Below are 19,922 nucleotides of genomic sequence, written 5' to 3'. Positions count from 1 at the left end.
GTCATAGCCGGTGGATTCAAAAGAGTCAAAGTTTGAACCCTGGCAAAGAAAACTGCTTGTTATTCTAACTTATAATTAAATATTAAGAGTTGTTTCAGAGACGGTCAATGACCGCTTGGCGATCATCCGGATGTTTATTGGACGAGTGTTCGCTTGGGTAGGGACAAGTGCCAAGCAAACACCCGCCCAGGGGCAAAATACGCCTGTTGTACCTATGAGTCGCATGCATTTTGGCACTTACAAAAATGCCTGAAAACAAAGTGCACATCCGTCCAGGGGCATATTAGCCTGTTGCAACCGGTTAATCGCCTGGACTCTAGTACTTAGCAATAATATTATGCTAAAAAAAAATAAACCGCATGCATTCGGATACTTAGAAAAATTGCAAGAATTGAAATAAACCGCATGCATTCGATTACTTGGCAAAATTGCAAGAATTGAAATTTTGAGGCGAGAGTGGACAAATACCGACACATCAGCCGATAGGAAATTTCATTAAAAGCCGGCCAAAATCACGGGAGAGTATGTGTTAACCGGATCCCCATCCGGTGGAAAGACATAAAATACACGGCACACAGCCCGGAAATACAAAAAAGCTTAATTACTAAGCCGGGGCAAAGGCTGCATCCTTGGCAGGTGGGTCTGGATCAGAGGTCTCTTGGACTTCCTCGTGATCCGTCTCCTCCCTCTCGGAGTCCGCCTCCACCTCCTCCTCGACGGCTGCGGCTTCCTTCTTCAGCCAGTCCTGGAAGGGCTCGGGCTCCGGCTGGTTCTCTTCCTCAGCCAAAATAGCGATATCAGCATATTTGTAAGCACGTTCCTAGGTGATGTACTCCGCCTCTGGACTCAGGAGGGACCAGGCCATCCTCATGCGGTTTTCACAGTCGTGCTCATTCTCCTCAATGAGCTGGCTCTGATCAGCCTCTAAGGTGGCCCTGAAGTTTTTCACAGTAGCGGCCCTTTCCTTCAGCAGGCGGTCATTGTCAGCTTTTAAAGAGATGTTCTCCTTCTTGGTTTCATCCAAGGACTTGAAAGCATCGTCTTTCTTTTTCAGCTCAAGCTCAGGATTGTCAACAGCCGCCTCCAGATTATGGATTTTGGTGTTGGCCTCATCGAGGGATTTTTGAAGCCGCTTGTGGGATTCCGCCTGTTACAAAAGCTCAGACTTAGTCTCGAGGTCATGAATAATCATTTGATACTGACCAACATCAGACGTGTTGATAGTGGCTCTTTTTGCCCGCCTTACCTCTTCCTGTTTTCGGGAATACAACTTCTTCAGCCCCTTCACCCGCAGAATCGTCTATACAGTAAAAGTGTTAAAGTGCAGCCGGAAAATACTAAGAACTCAGAAACTAAAAGTGAAACATTCGTACCTCAGCCAGGTGGGCCAAGATGCAGTCAACATTGAACGCATGTATACCCGGGATGGCCTCTTTGTCTCCTTAGAGACGACCTTCAGCATGGCCTTGCAAAATTGTTGCACATCCGGCCATCGAGGAGACATATCTGCACTAGAAAAAGACAGTGAGAAAGCAGCATAACCGCCTCCAATAGATAGCCGGCTGCCAGAGGAACCTTCTGACTGAAGATGAGAATTTAGCAATACCTTGGTGAGGCGGCTGAAGGCTCAAATCGCCTATAGCCTAAGGGAGTGGGACGCCAGATAACGCCGCAGCAGCATCCGGCTGGGAGGCAAGGTCTACGTGTATTTGTAGACTCTTTCCTCCAACAGTCGCCCAAGAGGTCGTCTGAGCAGACGAGGTCCTCCTGGACTTGTTGCCAGAAGTCTCCTCACCAGACCTTGGTCTGATGATCCTTGAAAGGGATCTAGGAGCCTTGTCTCCCTCCTAGAAAACAAGTCAGAAATTAGACAAAAAGTTGGGACCAGGCACAAACTATACAAACGGTTTATCACCATTTGTACACCAAGAAATAAAGCAGTAAATGGGAAGTTAAGTCAGGTGATAAATACCTTGTTTTTAGCCGCCTGCACGGCTCTTTTTTTCTCCGCATTTTCCCTGCAGATGTCTGCGGCGGACTTGGCAGGAGTTTTGTCCACTAGAAGTATGTTAAGTGCAGTTTCTGTAAAACAAAACCGTTTGTTAGATCATTGAGCAAGAAAAACACAAGTTACAAAAGATAGAGACGGCAAAGCATAGCCAAGAAAACTATCAACGTACGTCTGTTAAATTGGGTGCTCAACCCACAAGCGGACAAAAACGCCGTCCCTCAAAAACTCGTGTTTAGGTACCCAGTTTTTGGGTACACTTATTGATTCTCCGGTTGAGAGGGTGATGGATATAAGCTCAAAAAACCCCGCCTCTATTATAGTTTCGTAATCCTCATCCGGGATTTGAGGCAACTTGCACTTCTGTCCCAGAAGGTCTAGTTTCCGGTTGTATGTGCGAAGTTCAAAGTTTTCTCGCTTTGTGGGGGCAGAAACTAGATAGAAGCGGGTTTTCCAGTCTGACCACTTAGACTATTTGTCTAGGGTCATCAGGTATTTCGGGTAGGTGGTTAAGGTGTACCATGCCCTCCACCCGCCTGGACTTCGGCTTAGATAGTGCATCTTGGCAAAGGCCTCCTAGCCGGGATGGAGACCCTGCATCTCACAGGCGGCAATGTAGCCCAAAATGTTAACCCAGGAGTTTGGGGTTAACTGCCACACGCCTAGGCAATATCCTCTAAGGATAGCCTTTATTGCATTATGAAGGGGGAAGCGGAGCCCCGCCAAAAATGCTGCCTCATAGCAGCCAAAATATCTATTGGCGTCTGGCTGATCGTCATTCCAGGCTATTGTCCCAAACTCAGGCAGCACCCGAATGGTGTAACACGCACCTAGAGGACGCTTGAGTTTAACCGTCTCTAGTTGCCTCTCCATATTTGCCCTGTCTCTGGCATAAATATAGATTTGAAGTGGATCCCCTTTATTATTCCATGTAGGCCTCTCCTCTTCCTCACTATCCACATCCGGAGTGAGAGAGCTACTTGAGCCAGAACCAGAGGCGGTTTCACTCCCGTCTCTTTCAGAGGCACTTCCACCTGCCTCCTCCTAACTAGACACAGAGGCGGCCTCTCCTCCATCTCCATTTTCGAACTCTAGAATCTCATCACTGGGTGTGCTGGGTGTGCCCATGGAGGATCCTCTTGCCATCTCAGCCTGATCGACCTCAGGCGACCCTTCTTCGGTGCTCTCCTACCTATACTCCAAATCTACAGCCGTCTTCCTAGTCCTAGCCATAGTGCCCTGCACAAACACGGAGACGGCCGGATTGGGAGATGAGCAAGAGTGATCCATGCACCCAGATGCGGTTTCCCTAGTTCTAGACTTAGCCATACCAGGGGACCGGCTGCCCTCTAAACTACGTTGTGCCGTGTGTGCTATTGGTGAATCCATTAATGGAACAAAATGTACACAAGCGAAAATATAAAAAAGAGTTGAGAAGAGGTGAAGCATTACCTATGAGATGAGCTGCGAGGTAGACAAGTGGTGACCGGCTGAAATAACAGGCGGAAACTGAACAATGGCTTGCAAGATGCTCAGGCGGGGGACCGGTTGTACCCACTTGAAATGCCAGAGCTTGCTTGAAGGGTACAGAAGAGGTTATAAAGAAGAGATGACCGGATGTATCCCTTTAAAAAATAATGACAATTTGCAAACTACCCAGACGGTGAACCGGCTGTGAGTAGTGAAATGAAGGCAACTGCTTATATGGTATACAGGCAGTTGGCAGAGTTTATCTCTCTAGAAACGGATGTCTCTCTTTCTAAGCTTTGGAAATATCGAAAAGGGAGGGGTAAAAAATCTATTTATAGAAGGGTAATTCAGGGGGCATTCTCGTAATTTACCTAGAATACCAACGGTTAAAAACCGTCCTCCAATGGCCGCCTAACTGGTGTCACTGGTGCCACGTGTCATGCCATGTGACACCCGTGAGGGGAAAATGTCTTGGGTATTCAGGATACGTGGTCCAATGGGAAGGTAACACATGTCACCTCAAGAGAGGTTCCCAGAGAACCAATCCCCTGCTGACACGTGGCATCTCCAATGATTGGGAAAAATGGCGGCTTTTCTGGCCCAATTCCCGAGGAGGCCCACCATTCCTAGGTTTCCGTAACCAAGGATGGTGGCACGCATTTCGAGATCCTATAAATAGGGATACGGTCCCATCATGGGACTGATTCAGAAACATACACACACAAAAAAAGAGCAATCATTAATTGCAGATATTCTCTCGGAATCCGAGAAAATACTTTACTTTCCGCACTTTTTACAGATACACGTTCTAACTTGATCGTTGGAAGCGGAACTCCACCCACCCAAAGTCTCCGTTATTTTGCAGGTACAGGCGTCTAGAGACCAGTATTGGAATTGTAACTCTCCCGCAGGACATCAAAAAACCCCGAAACAATTACTACTATAAATTTTTTCAAATATTATATTTTCCTTAAGCTCTATTTTTCTTTATAAAAATCTTACCTTGTAAGCATGTGCAAAAATATAAATAGCAACTATAATATTCTATTCTATCTTCATGATCTTCGATACTAGAAACACACAAAAGTTAAATACAACAAAATAACCCATTAAGTTGCGTCATTTATCAGCCTAATACCTTAACAACCATTACTCTGCTTATCATAAATAAAAATCAATACTACTCCAAGTTTGAATTTTCCTATTTTTGGAGCTTTTTCATGTGAAATATGAAAGATTAAGCAAGAAAACTATTACTTGTATTTACATAGTGAGTAGTAGTTTGCATTGGAAAGGTTTGAAAATAGTGCTTCTCTTTTATATTTAACTAGGTAAGATCTCGTGTCATGTACGGTAATTTTTAATATTTATCATTAGTGTAACACTACGGTGGATTGTTAACTATAAAAATTTATGTCTGATTGCAAAATAGGATGAAACTTTTGTAATTACAAAAGAAAAAAAAAATTAATTAATTATACTACACTTAAGAAAATAGATGGAGAAATACATGCACGATAATAAAAATAGCTATGGATTACATCACAAAGTTATAGATAGGAAAATATTATTGCATGCATAGTATCACAAATTCTCCAAAAAGGTGGGTGTACGTTATTTTATTGTAAAAAAAAGGTTAAAGTTATGTTAAAAGTACATAAAGTTACCCTTTATACTGCAAAGTTATTATTTTTCTATTAATAAATTTTATCTTACAAAAAACTTATAATGTATTAGATTAATCATATTAGTCTTTATAGTATGTAATCACGTATTTATAAGAAATTACACATTAAAATAAAATTCAAACCAACGATAAATTAAAATTTACCCTTTAAGTGGTTAAAGTTACCATAAAAAATAGTTACAGTTACGCTCAAACTGACTGTTTTACAATAAAATAATGTACACCCGTTGTACACAAGACTTATTCGCATAGTATTGAATAAAAAATTAATATCTTTGTTGAATGTGTGTAAATGGAATATACTTACCAAATAGGAAGAGAAATATTATTGTATAGTAAGCATTAAATACTTCTCTAATAAGCTTTGTGAAAAAAAAAAAAAAAAAAAAAAAAAAAAAAAAAAACTAACTAAAACTTTTGGAGGGAAAATTTATATGTCATTCCTGGTTTCGACTTTAGTATATAGTTATAGATTGTTATCTCTGAATAAAAATAACAAACTATATACTCCCTTGGTTTTTTTTTATAAATTAGAGTTACTATTTTCGTCCGTTTTTTTTTTTATAAGCTAGAGTTCCATTTTGGGAAATCTCTTACAATTTAATAATATATCTTTACCCGCTAATGTCCCTACTCTTTCATTCTTACCTTATCATTTCTCACTCCTCCAATAGTCTCCACTCCCTCTCACACCACTTTTCAATAAAATAATAACCTTATATACCCCCTAACATCTTATTTTATTAAACCACCTAAAACTCCACGCAATCTCATCTGTAGCCTATAAAAAATACGGAAAGAGTATGTAAGAGTTATCTAATTAACGTAAAACTAAAATTTGAACAAAAAATAAGAAAAATTAAGTTTTTAATTGATTGCATCTTTACCAAATGAAGGGTTATAAAAATTATTGTATTAGATGAAAAGAAGACCATACATGAGAATTGTAACCAACAATTATACACGATATGATGAAATTAATTCTTCAGAAAATTCAGGGTTTTTTTTTTCGTTTTGAAATAAGCACCAATTATTCTTTCCGTTTTAGTAATAACCACTAACAATATTTTTTTTTGAATTTTACCACCTACTATTTCTAAAAACATAAAATATTACCATCAAATTGCCCGATTCCCTCATGCATGGCGTCATTATGGTGTTCTTCTCCACTGAGGCCTCGATTCTCATGCTTGATTGGTTTTTTTTCAACAGACATTAAACCTGGGTTAGGGAAAAGTATTTGATAGTCAATTTAAATTTAATTATTCAAGCTCATGCGATGATAATTAAGTCACTAAACATTTATCAATTATAGTTTTTTGTTCTTCCTTTAGGTTTTATCTCAAACTAAACGTCATTTACGTTAATCAACTCTATATTGAACTATGTATATGCTCAATTAAGGATTATAAATAATAATTTAGAAAAATGACGATTGAATTTAAGAAAACCCCAATTTAAGTATGAACCCGAATTATTCATAACAATAATTACGCATAATTTTTAACAATAATATCAATTATAGTACTAATTAAGGCTTAATACATGAAATTGATGCAAATTAGTCCTAATTTCGTAAACTAATCACCAAATAACAAACCCTCAATTTCATTTAAACCCCTAAATGAAGAGCACCATCGTATAATTAGCCCCAGTTTCATAAATTAGATACTTAAATTTTTGTTTTATTTCTATAATTTGGATTTGTAATTAAGAAACTAAAAAACATAGAGTACATAAACGAAAAAATTGAAAAAAAAAAACAGTTAATGGGGCCCACAATGACATCATATAAGAGGCTTTGGGCAATCTAGTGGGAGAATTTTATGTTTTTGGAAATAGTAGATGGTAAAATTCAAAATAAATCATTGTTGGTGGTTAATTTTAAAATGATAACATTAGTAGGTAGCTATTTCAAAAAATTTAATTTACCATAGTTCAAATTGAGAACAAAAATTTCTAGAAAAATTTCAAAGAGAAGAGAAGTAGAAACTAAGAAGAAATGATCCACATTCTAAAATCCGAATATCTTACCCATTGCACCATTTATTTCCAATCACCATCTTGAGAATATGTAGTCATGAGAGGAGAAATAAATAGGAATAACAAAGAAGGATGATTGGGAGCAATTTTTTCAATGAAAGAAATAATAAAATTAGGAGCTATTATTCTATTTCATAGGAGCAAATCAAACAACAAACCCAACACCATCAACACCACAACAAACCTCAACCACAACACCACCATTTCGACGGCGAAACAACGAAAACCCGAAGAAAAAAATACAAATTTAGGGCAAAGTTAACCTAAATGGAAGATATATATCATTTGTTTGTGAGTTTTCCATCCTCCATTGATATCCTCAAGCTCCATTGTTGCAGAATTGAGGATTCCTCAACTTCTATTATTGAGATCAAAGAAAGCGTGTGGTTCACCACTCCACCAAATTGCCATTTTCATGACTTTTACCAGACTTTACGATTTTACCCCTAACTAATGTAGCGAAAAGACGAGAGTGTCCTTTGAGTAACTTTCAACCCATATTGAGTAATTTGGATTTTCTCAGTAAATTCCTGTTAAAAAAAAAAACCTAGTAAATTCCGTAGCAATCCATGCATCCTTTTCCAACAAGTTCAGTGATTTAGATCCTTTATCCTTTTGATTCCTCTCCATGTTCGCGTCGTTTTCTAATAAAGTTATGAGCACAATAAGAAACTAATGAATTAATGCGCACCAACCCTAACTTTCGGACTTACATCAACATGTTATTTTCACCTGCAGGAAGCAACATAAAAAAAGGATAAAAAAAAATCTTATTAGTGAGTTGGGTGTGATTAGTTGACAGAACACGAGAAATGGTCAAGAGCTATTAATATAATAATGGCAGTTGAAATAAACTAGTAAATTGAAGATTAATGTAAAAAGGAGAACAAAATACTCATATTAGAAACATTACCCACCATCAACGATTTAAGTATCCATAATCAAATACACTATGGCTTACTTGCAATCAATCTTAGAAACGATTTAAGTTACCACCTTCCTTTCTTGGTAGTCCATGCATGTGATTTGAACCAGCGGTATTTAAATTCAATTGCGCTTGTTTAGAGATATGGAAAGCCAGATCTGTTCATAACAATGGCTTGCAATGTGAATTGATCAGAAAGAAAGCAAGAACTTGCACCTGATGAGCATGCTCAAAATAACCATACTATATATGATTCACATGCATAAATGGGGTATATATGTATATAGACATTTTTAGGGATATAATTGACATAACACTATATATAAGCGTTTAGTTAAACGTTAAAAAGGTAGGGATGTCTACAAGCGACATGATCGTGTGTCTTTTAATGTTGCCTCATCTAATCTGTGAAAACCTAGAGATGAGATAGACAATAGAGCAATACCAGTGAGGTGGATGGGTTTCTCCATGTGAGCCACATGGTGGACTTTTGGATTTGGGCTATTTGAGATGTATTCACTGGTGTTGGCACTGCGAGTACACATGCCAATTCACAGAGTGTTCGATTCAAATTACTGAACATCTTTCTTCAGTTGTTAATCAGTAAAGGCATAAGACTTCTCCGACAAAAAGTTTCGCAATGAATGCTGCTTTCCAAATGAACCCAAATATTTATGTACAAAGTAAAACGTTTTTCTTATGCACGTATGTCGATGCAAAATTTTAATTAATAATATCTTTAATTATTAATAAATAAAATTTATAACAATTGAATATTAACAATATATTCATTGAAATGATTTCAACAAGTACTCACAACAACATATATATATATTTATCACTAACATCAGTCAAATCAGATTGGATAAATAGTGTAAATAATCAAAACGTTTCACTTTAAGAAAAATTAGGTTAAACCTCGTGCAAATGCACGGTTGTTAAATACTTTAAATGACAACAAAAAATGATAAAAACAATATAAAAGTTAAGGACTCGACACATCAATTATTACAAAGTATGATTTATTTTAAAAAAAATTAACCACAACTAATAGTTATAATATTAAGTAAGTTTAGTTTAGATTTTATATTAAGAAAATGTAATTATTTTGATACAATCCTTATTTAGTGTAAGAATTTATTTAATTTTTTTTAGTAAATACTTTTTAAGGGAAAATTTTTAATGAAACATTGCCAAGTTATATACTCCTGGATCATGTACTCCATACCAATTCTAGTGTTATTTTGCTAAAAACAGTATATTATTTACTTATTTACTTCAACAACATGTATAAAAAGACATTATGCAAGAATGAAATAACATGTAGTTATTTAAAAATAAAATATATATAAATTGAAATAATAAGAAGTTCATATCATAATAACATGAATTTTATAAACTTGGAGTACAATGAAATGATTGATGTTGAATAAAAATAAAATAAAATAAAAAATAAAATAAAATAAAAAAAACAAAACATGCAAGCATATAATAACATTTACTTATTTCAAATATACCATATATATAAATTAAAATAATAAGAAATTAACATCAAAATAACATAAATTTTATAAACCTAAAGTACCTTGTGCATGGTACTCCAAAAGTAAGATAGAAATTGCGGACATTCGTTCTGCAGAAGGCAAGCGAAAAATTACTCTTGGTTAATGTACGTGGGCCAAAACCCATTAAAGACTTACGGTAAATGATCATGTATGCCCGAAAGTTTGGTTTCTTAGAAGAAGATGGTGACCTACTGACGTTGATAAAAACATACTTGATACTTGAGGCTTCTGAAACCCACATGCCACAAGCTTTAAAGCGTTTATTTGCAACTGTCTTGATATTCTGCAACCCAAGCAATCCATTAGTTTTGTGGAATAAGTTTTATGAATTACTTTTTCTAGGTTATATTAACTAACAAATTCCATACCCGTTCAACCTAGAGGTTTCTGGTATGAAATTAATTACAAGTCTGTTACACATAGTAAAACCGCTTATTGTGGTGGTGGCTTTACATTGTACTAATTTTAACGATTTTACTGGATAAATCTGCTATTATGAGAGGTAAAATTACCAACATGAGTAGCAGTTTTGCTTGCTAGGTAAAAGCAGTTATAGTGATTTACCTATGGTATAGCTCTGCAAAAAAACAAATTTTAAACAAATAAAAAATAAATAAATAAATAAAATCATGGTTTGACATGTTAGATGGATTTTCAGTGGACAAAGTAGGTAGGCTACCAAGGGACCAACATCTATATTCGACTTATCTATTGACATTGCTAATATGGAGCATACGCTAAGAGATCTGGAAACAACCCTTGCAATAAAAAGGTGAAATAAATAGCTACTAGAAGAATATTATGAAATGATTTGTGTCTCAGGCAAAACTGCTACCAAAATTTCAGGACAATAACATAGAATGCATCCCTCTGTTAAACCACAAATATACTACATCTTCCTCACAGATTTACTTAAATTCCAGAACCAAAAATGCAAAGCATCAGTAATAATGCATGTTGCAGCTGCTTCAATCTTTTCCTCACTTCTGGTTTTTAGCAATACTTCGTTTTCTAGACTCAAGATGGTCAACCTTAGCCTTCCTTCGTTGCTTACTGATACGTATCGATTCATAAAGCCCTCTTTTACGTCGAGACATTGTCAATTCTGACATGTCAGGCTCCTCAGACATCTGATCTTTATCCGCCTGATCTTGATCTTGATCTTGATCTTGATCTGGAGCCTGAACATTCTGAATAGTACCAGTTGCAGGGCTTATACCCTGAAGTTCCATTTTCATCTCTTCATGATGCTGTTTCTCTTGTTTTGACATCTGCACCCATCAATCAGGAGCTTTAAGATTACATAGAGCAAAGCAACACAAAGGCGAAACTAAAAGATACAATTTTATCCCTTAATGGACATTAAGTTATGAATAGGATTATGAAGTGAGTTGCACAAGTTATCCGGTCGTTTTCTGCCCCGCCCATTGCTAAAATAGTAAATACACAATCACCCAAAAAAAAACGAAATACAAAAAATTACTCAATATGAATTCCTCCATATTAAATGAAGAAATTAGGTTTTGCCACAAATGACAGTATAATAAAGTCACCAAATAGGCCCTTTTCAGCAATAGCCCTAATAATGCTCATTAGTATTTGTATTAGGCTAGAGATAAAATGTCAAAATCATTGATCAACCCACATTTAGTTAAATCAATAATCGCTCATGAACATAACAAGGCAAAATATAAGTGAAAGTGGTACATATATGACCTAATTTTGCAAATTATAGATATTAATGATTAAAGGTATACATTAGCAAGTGTAACGAAAGTAGTGTCAACTAAAAAGAAACATAGGCAGGTAATAGAATATCAAATACCTCATTTTTTTATTTTTTTAAGTACGCCATTTGGGTTGGGCACAAAGTTTAAGATAGGAATAAAAAAACCAAAATGCCCATGTGAATGATGGGACTAAAAATAAAGGAGAGCATAAAAGTGAGGTAACAAGGGTAAATATCAAATGTGAGTAAGGGTGAAATAGGTACTTGGTGGGTGAACACAAACAAAAAGTGAATGAAAGTATACCCATTATAGAATTGGTGCAATTAATATGCAACTTCCCTATAAGAAAAATGGTGCCAATACAAAACGGAGGAAGTATAATTTTGCAGCCAACCAATAAAGTATAGTCAGATCTCAAGTGCAGGCTAATCATTATAAATGGGACAAAGGATTGAAGGAAAAGAGAATTTAGCTTAGACTAGCCTTTAATAGCATGCCATCCACAGTTAAAACTTCTAAACCACAAAACCTTTCAATGAAATTGGATAAAGTGGAAGTCAATTCAATTGTAAGCAAACAAACAACTTCCAAAAGGAATGTACCTCTTTCTTTCTCTCAGCTGCCTTGTTAGCTTCTACACGACCCGCAACACCCTCCAACAATAGATTCTGAGTGTCATTCTGATCTTCATTCCCAATTGATGGTACTGGCAATACTTGTTTTCTAGCAGCAGCCTGAAGCTGCTTAATTTTCTGTGCATAATCAGGGGTGTACCCCTCTGCATCGTTGTCAACAAAGGGAGAGAGATGTGGTGGCGGGACCCTGCACATAAATTGCATTAATCTACAGCAAACCTAAAATTTCTTCCAGTCTTACATTAACTTACTGTAACATGCCAACAAACCTGAACTGCAGATTAGATTTTCATGATAAAAAAAAATATGGACATTATTCATCCCTTGGATCATGAGGCTTAGCACTAACAACTAATAAACAAACACATAAGACAGTCTTATAGGCAACATCAGCTTTCACAAGTTGACCTTATACCCTTCTTTCTCTACAATCTCCACGTTCAAAAAAGAATATTTGGGTTTTTCTAAATTATACCACAGCAGTATTGCGCTTTCTAAGCAGCACCCAATGTTTTTAAAAGTTAAATGTAGTACCCTTTAGATGCAAAAAGTGAACACACCATATCCTTTGCAATAATTCATATTTAAAAAAAATAAATACAATAAACTTAACCACCCACACTACACTCCCACTGCAGCAACCAGCACCACCCACCTCCCTCTTTTCTTTCTCTTCCTCAAACCCACTACCATAATCCTCTCCCACTCTGACTATTAAAAACCCCACTTTCTCTTTCCTCAACTACCCAACTCACCTTTCTTGCACCAAAAACAAACACAACCCACCTAAAAAACTCGAGGATATCATCCCTCCCTGAAAAATTGACGAGTCACCGTTTGAGCGAGGATAGCCAACAAAGAGGGAATGCTGATTTTGTTTAATTGTAATTGAGTATCATTTTGTCATTTTTTCAGTTGATTATTGGGTTAATGCTGAATGGAAATGTAGACGTAGATGTGTGTATAAATTAAGAATACTATTTCATGGAAGTGGATTTTTATTGGGAATTCATAAGAATTGTATTTGCATATCAACAATTGTTGAGTGGCGATGATTCTATGACAGTCGAGTTGATAAGCCGTACGATAGAATAGCCATTGAGGTGCTGCTAGTTGCGAGGTGCTAGTTGCGGGTGGATGCAATATTGGAAGAGGGTGTTAGTGGCTCTACTAGTTGTGCTAGAAGTGGTTTGGAAGTTGGAGATTAATGGAAGAGGGGGATAAGAGTGAGAAGAGGGATGGAGGAAGAAAGGAGGTTATAAACTTATGATGATGTTTTCCAGCAAATTGGAGTAATTAGAGGAAGATGATAATGAATAATAAACTAAACGATGGAACCTAATGTCAAGGTGACGGCAAGGTTATGTTGTGTTCACTTATTGGACCTAACGCGTACAACATGTAACTTTCAAAAACATTGGGTATAGCTTAGAAAATCCAGTACTAGAGATGCATAATGTAGAAAAACCCTAGATAGTATATCCAAATATGCTTTCATATTTTTTAGAATAACATGTGCCAAGGCCCCCAAGGCCTTGAAATGAGGACCGAACATGCCTTTTCAAGTTGATTGCAAAGTCAAAATAAGTGAGAAATCCACAGGATAGGTCAAAATATTGCACATAACTAGCAGCCATAAAGCATTCTTGGGATCGACATAATTTTAAACGGAGACACAAAGGGGGGTTAAGAACTATTTTAGTACATACCTTCCCACCAGATAATCCTCAGTAGGCAGTATTATACGAGCGTTTACAGAATCAAAGACCCATTGAGGCTGAATATATTCTCTAGAGAGAAAGAAATGATTTTGAGTCGGACGATCAACAATCTACAGGAACGAAATATACTATTAGAGTACAGTCCATTTCAAAAGTACAAACAGCAATATAAAGGAAAAAAAAAAAAAAAAAGGAGAAGGGGGCAGGTGAGACCACAAGATACAATCATCATAAACCCATGTACATTTTAGGCAAGTCCTACGACCTAAAACACAATCTATGATGAAATAGCATGCCAGCAATCCTACTTAAAAGAAAATCAATAGACCAGCAAGGACCATGATATGCGGTAATGGAAATGTTCTTTAGGACTATTGAGTATTTACACCAAAATTATTTCTATCCTGATGGTAATGCAATCTTGTCTAGTGAACAAATGCATACCAGTTTTGTAGTTTTAACTTAATAAAGAGAAGCAACAGTTGCAGAAGTAACCAAAAAAGAAAAGAACTTGGTGGCATTCTTTATTCAGCAAATAATTGCCTGTCAAATTTAGTACTCCTATCAATCCAGAACTTCCACCATGATACACTCTTAACCCTTTATAAAACTTTACAATAATCACAGATGCAAGATGCCAGCCTAAAAAAAAATTTCATTATTTTAACAGATTCACCATTATTATCACTATCAATCTAGAAATACTGAATAAACAACCACCCACCATTCTGAAAGTTCTTAAAACTTTATTATTGTCCATTTCAGAAAGTTCGAAGCACTTTCCTTTTACTCCATTTTTGGCACACTTGTTTTATTATCTTACCCCTCTGACCCCCACAATATTTACATCTTTTCACTCAATCGCTCCTACAATATCCATGCTTTACTTACAACCACCCACCTTTTTACACTCTTTTATTTTATCCACTTTCATCTTACACTCATTCACTACATCAACACTTTCTTCAATTGCATTAATTTGTGAGCAAACAATAATCATCAAGTACTTCTGAAATGGAGAGTATTTAATGGAGTTGCTTCACCACTAAAGGCACTAATTGAGGACCCAAAAAAAAACACACAAAAAGAATCTCTTCTGTTATTCCGTGTTTTATATCCCATTTCACAGAGTTCCTTTTTTTCTTACTATTCTCAAACTTTTGTTAGCTGGGTACCATTAACCTTATATAATTCAACATTGTACATTTAGAAACACAAATCGTAAACCATAGGATACAAATACCCTTCATGTGCCAATATCACTACACTGAACATGGGAAATCAGGCTTGCCAGCTAACCTGATGAGTAATGCTTGTGTCAGACTCCTCAAATGGAGCTCCATCTCCCTCCCAAGAGACCATTCCACCAAAGGCAGAGATCACAAAAAGCAACGGCTCCCGGGGAACCTATAATCAAATAGTTAGACATATGCAAAGTGAATCCACTTTGATGCAATACATAAGATAAAGAGAAGTAAAGCAAAAACTTGGAACACATGAGCAGGAAAAAAAAAAAAAAGCTTTACCAAATGCAATTAGTAATAATGAGAATATATACAAGAAAACATACAAAGCAAACAAGTAATAACATAAAAATAGACCATGCCTTAATAAGCCAGGCCACTTAAATAATCACCTCCTCCCCTAACACACGGCCACAAATTTTATAAAATAATTCATATCTACAATCTACAGAAGCTGAGAAGCACACAAGGATGCAAATACAGAGTCAGAATTAGTGACCGAGTAATTCATCATTAGTTAGCTAAGGGTTGTAAGTCTTGTAACCACTTCAGGTTATTTTGGCATACATGTGATGTATGAAAGGAAATATATATTCAATTGCATCGATTCTAGGACTAGAAAAATATTGCTAATATGGATCTTGTAAATATCACCTCTCGCCCCAAGAAGAATCTCATGTTCTTAAAAAGTGACCTGCAATCCTTCGTTTCTTCATCCGCATCATCCTCAATCTCAGTTTCTTCAACAAGATGCATTAACGCTCCAGGCTCACAAGGGACCAGCTGATGTTGAAGTTGTGCAAGCGTTAGCTGTGATTCATCTAATTTACTAGATAATTCATTGCCTCCTTGCTCCTTGGATCTATTGGCAATGTACCTTGAAAGTGCATATAGATCTGTAGCAGATATGAAAATAAATATTAAAAAAAAAAAGATTATAAAAATAAATACATATTAGCCTTTAAGAAACTTTATGTACATGAAGCATCCTGCAACAGCATTCTGAAGATTCATGAACCATATCATATTTGTTAATTTGATTGTGGACTTTGCAACAATATGTTTGGTATCTAGCTGTGATTTCACAGCCTTTTTACCAGACTCAGCAATGAAACAATATTCCCTGGTCATGCCGAATCACAAAAAAATTATCCCTGTATAAGGCAAATGATAATCCCATAAAAAATTTAAACCTAAAACTACTTTCTAAGAAGATCAATTATAATTACCAAGAGCAAGGCAAGATCAATTATAATTGTATTCTACCATGCAGTATTCAGAATTTACATTATTTCAAATTTTTTAGAAACACACATCTCCCACTCAAGCATTACCATGTCAGCAACATATTTCCCACACTTATAATCTCCCAATAAATGAAAGCAAGTCATCATTGGGATGTGATCTCTGTTTGAGTGAACCACATGAAAAATGAAGTTGATCACCAGCTTTTAGCTATTCTCAGTTTCACTGCTTCATCACCATCTAGTCATGGTGATTCATATGAAAATCAATTCCTCAAAGACTTCCTCTACTAAAGTCCCCCATAACTAAGGTGCTAAGAGAGGATTACTTTAAATGTAGAATAGAAAAGTTTAAAATGAGATTATTAAAAAAAAAAATGTAACCTATAAGCCTTGATATATAGTTTCAATTTTTTTATTTTTTTTTTACAAAAACATCTAACCCAAGTATACACCAAATTAAGCAATACAATTAATAGTCTCCCCTGATTAATATATAACTTCCATGAAGGGACTTATGGACTCTCTCTTCCCAGTAATAAAAAGATATCATAAAGTTATTGTTGCCTTTCTCAACTTCACCACCAGCTACGAATGGTTATTCATGTTTCAACAACAACAGCTAACGCATGAACCCTCAGCTTTATTCAAGTCAAATCCAACGGTAGGAAGCAATTACAAGATTATACATCAATTATTTGATACCCAATGGTTAATTTTTCAAAATTAAGGTTTTTTTAATATTACATACAGCTATAGAAGTAATAGAACACATGAAAACTAACAAACTTCACATGTTGAGTTAAAAATATTATAAAGCCATAACAATAAACGCTACAATTTTCAAAGGATTCTTTTGCAAATCAGAAAACTAAAAGCTTTACTACTCCTTAAAGCCCACACATCGGTACTTTACATAGTTTCACTAAATAGATGTGAAAATGGATTTAAGTTACTCCATCCTTGTCTTAAAAAAGGACTAATTTACTCACTTAATCCAAATTTAATACCATATTAACCCAGGTTAAGACTCCATGTAACTATCTCAGGCCATGGAATATTTAATACTATTGCAGATTCAACAAAGGCGTATTTACATTGGCTCAATTTTGGAAATTTTAACACTACTAGTCTTGAGAATGTCTAATTAAGTGAAAGGGGAGGAGGGGGAGAGAGCTCGGAAGGGGTTGTTACCTGCTGCTAATGCTTCCAATCGAGGATCAAGAATTGGTGGGTACTTCACATCTATGGAGTGGTAAAGTTTGAAGTTCACAAAAGCAAGAAGAGTCTGCAGCAATAATAATAAAAAATAATGATTACAAGCACAGAGAGGCTGGCATTATTTTTTAGTATGCCAAATCCCAATAAAGTCCACAAACTGCCAAAATCTATAGATATACTGTTTACTTGATGCAAGTCATGGAGTAAATCAATCAATAGCAGTACAATCAGGTATTTCAGTTTTACTTCTGGCACAGTTAGATATTTTCTGTCCAAATAGCTAAAAAATAACCATAAACCCAAAATAGGAAAGACAGAAAAGAAACTGAAGCATCGTTACCTCATAGTATTCCAGAAAGGTTAGCATGACATTAAAATCAACATCATCAGTCACGACTTGTTGAATTGAATGAGGGGCAATCCATGTTATTTTTTGTCCATCCACCTCTACCTAACACATATACAAGTTAATTTGAACATGATTAGCAGATATAAACTATGTAGGACTTAAAATATGGTGTAAAATCAAAGGAATCGATGTTGGATTTATTCAACCAAGGTATTAAATCTCAGATTCAATCACAATTGCAATATAAGTTAAAGAGCCACTATTACGGGCAGTGCAGATGTTTCAAGTTTTTCCAGCCTAAAATCACAGCTAAGGTAAGCTCCACATTTACGCTACAGTAGCAGTGCAGTGATGTGGCTGAAATTCAATACCCTGATTAAGACTGGAAATAGATATTGTCAAGACATGCCAAAGTACCTGATAATAGATGCCTTTCACTGAAATGAAAGTCTTGCGTAACTTGTTGGTTCGAGAAATGTATGCTTGCCATTCGTGACTCAACCTAAACAAAGCCGACAAAACATGAGTATGAAAGTCAATGAGTCAATGACAAGTTAAGCAATGAGAAGGTAAATATTATGAGCAAACAAAGAAAAATAAATCACCATTACTGACCTACGGCAATTATGGATACGTTTTACATCAACTTTTTCATTTTGTAATGTTGGCAAAGAAGCAAACAGGTGGATCATAGTAAGACAGTCATCCAAATCCCCAAGTGCATCAATAAACCTCGGGTACCTAATCACCACACAGAACAAGAAATTGAGATCGATGAAAACACTATAAACCAAACAAGGTCATAAACACAAATACATACCTCTCTAAGATAAGCCTATCTAAACTGTAAGAAGGTTTATGTTCTTCAAGACGAACAGCACGGGGCTTATTCTTCTTCGATAAAGCCTTTTTAATCTTCTTGTCATGCGCCCTAATATCACGGTGTATATCCACAAGTGGATCATGATGAAGGAAAGATATATCCTTAGTATGATAATAAGTCTGATGATTCCCTTTTATTTTCTTCTTCGGATCACGAGGGAAAATACCCTTCCAAATGCATATTTTCCTGGAGAACCAAGCATTAATCAAATTAATAACGTAACAGATGCAGCTACAAAACCAATTACTCCTCCAACAAATCGAGAAATTCCCAATTCCCTGATTCCCTCCACAATCATTCTCATTATCAATTAATAACTATAACCAATATAAATTCTGGAAATTATACCATACTAGCTCTCCAATAACAGAAATTTCATAGCAATTGAAGATAAACCCAATATTATAAATTGCGAAAAAAAACATTAAAATTTAGGGTTTTAACAAAAAAAAAAAAAACACAATGCATACAATAATTAAGGTACAGAAACTCAAATTCAAAAAAAAAGTTTGAATAAAAAAAGTGAATGAAATTCAGACCTAAAAAGAGGGAGAGTGACTTGGAGACTCTTGACAGCCTGAGAACGAGTAACGTATTTGGCGGCGTTACCTTCCTTTTTCTTGCCCTGAAAAAATGGTGAGAATGATGTGAGGCATTGAAAGAATGTGAAGAAACTGAATGTGAAGAAACTGAATGTGAAGAAACAATAAGGTTAGAGTAGAGGGATAAAGCTGACCGCTGGTCTGTAATGCTTCGGCATGGTAGCTTTGAATGTGAAGGCTGCAACAAAGGAGGAAAGAGATTGATGAAACTACTTCACAAAACCCCTAAACCCTAATCTAATAAATCCAACAACAACTAATAAACAACAAACTGTTACGAAATAGAGTAAATTATTAACATAGAACAAAAGAGGAAGTTGTACAAAGTATTATTGTTGGATCAATTTCTTCATTAGGCAATGCCTACTATTTATACATATGAGTATAATAAATCCCTTAAGCAATGAGGAGTCACATTTATGCAAAAGTTACAAAGCAGATGATAAAAGTAAGGAGAGTTACATGGGGGTTACAAATAAAGTAATTATGTTAAGGTGGTTATAAAGGTTTAATGGAAATACATAAATATACATTTTACAACACTCCTCCTTTGATGTCCATAATCTAATAATATATGATGCTAATGCGCATAAAT

General features: G+C 35.8%; 1 protein-coding gene across 1 annotated transcript; it reads right to left on the bottom strand.

Moving 5' to 3' along the window:
• Positions 1-10,394: 10,394 nt before the first annotated feature.
• On the bottom strand, positions 10,395-19,645 carry LOC110696782 (pescadillo homolog). The gene is made up of 12 exons (XM_021874126.1): positions 19,462-19,645; positions 19,265-19,350; positions 18,663-18,911; positions 18,458-18,583; positions 18,260-18,344; positions 17,834-17,944; positions 17,467-17,560; positions 15,683-15,924; positions 15,084-15,191; positions 13,773-13,894; positions 12,031-12,250; positions 10,395-10,969 (listed from the first exon to the last, which is right to left on the bottom strand). Exons 1-12 carry the CDS (start codon positions 19,483-19,485, stop codon positions 10,679-10,681), a joined length of 1,758 nt encoding a protein of 585 aa, XP_021729818.1. The 5' UTR covers positions 19,486-19,645; the 3' UTR covers positions 10,395-10,678.
• Between the last annotated feature and the right edge of the window lie 277 nt (positions 19,646-19,922).

This window comes from Chenopodium quinoa, unplaced genomic scaffold (assembly GCF_001683475.1).
Source record: "Chenopodium quinoa cultivar QQ74 unplaced genomic scaffold, ASM168347v1, whole genome shotgun sequence".
NCBI classification, from domain to species: domain Eukaryota; kingdom Viridiplantae; phylum Streptophyta; class Magnoliopsida; order Caryophyllales; family Amaranthaceae; genus Chenopodium; species Chenopodium quinoa.
The sequence above is the reverse complement of the archived record's forward strand: the minus strand, read 5'-3'. Positions and strand labels throughout refer to the sequence as shown.

Excerpts from the sequence above, each read along its gene's own strand:
- LOC110696782 (XM_021874126.1), bottom strand. The coding sequence starts at position 19,485 with ATGCCGAAGCATTACAGACCAGCG. Across the intron at positions 12,251-13,772 it reads GAGGATTATCTGGTGGGAAG|GGTCCCGCCACCACATCTCT; the intron begins GTATGTACTAAA and ends ATTTATGTGCAG. Across the intron at positions 10,970-12,030 it reads CAGCTGAGAGAAAGAAAGAG|ATGTCAAAACAAGAGAAACA; the intron begins GTACATTCCTTT and ends TGATGGGTGCAG.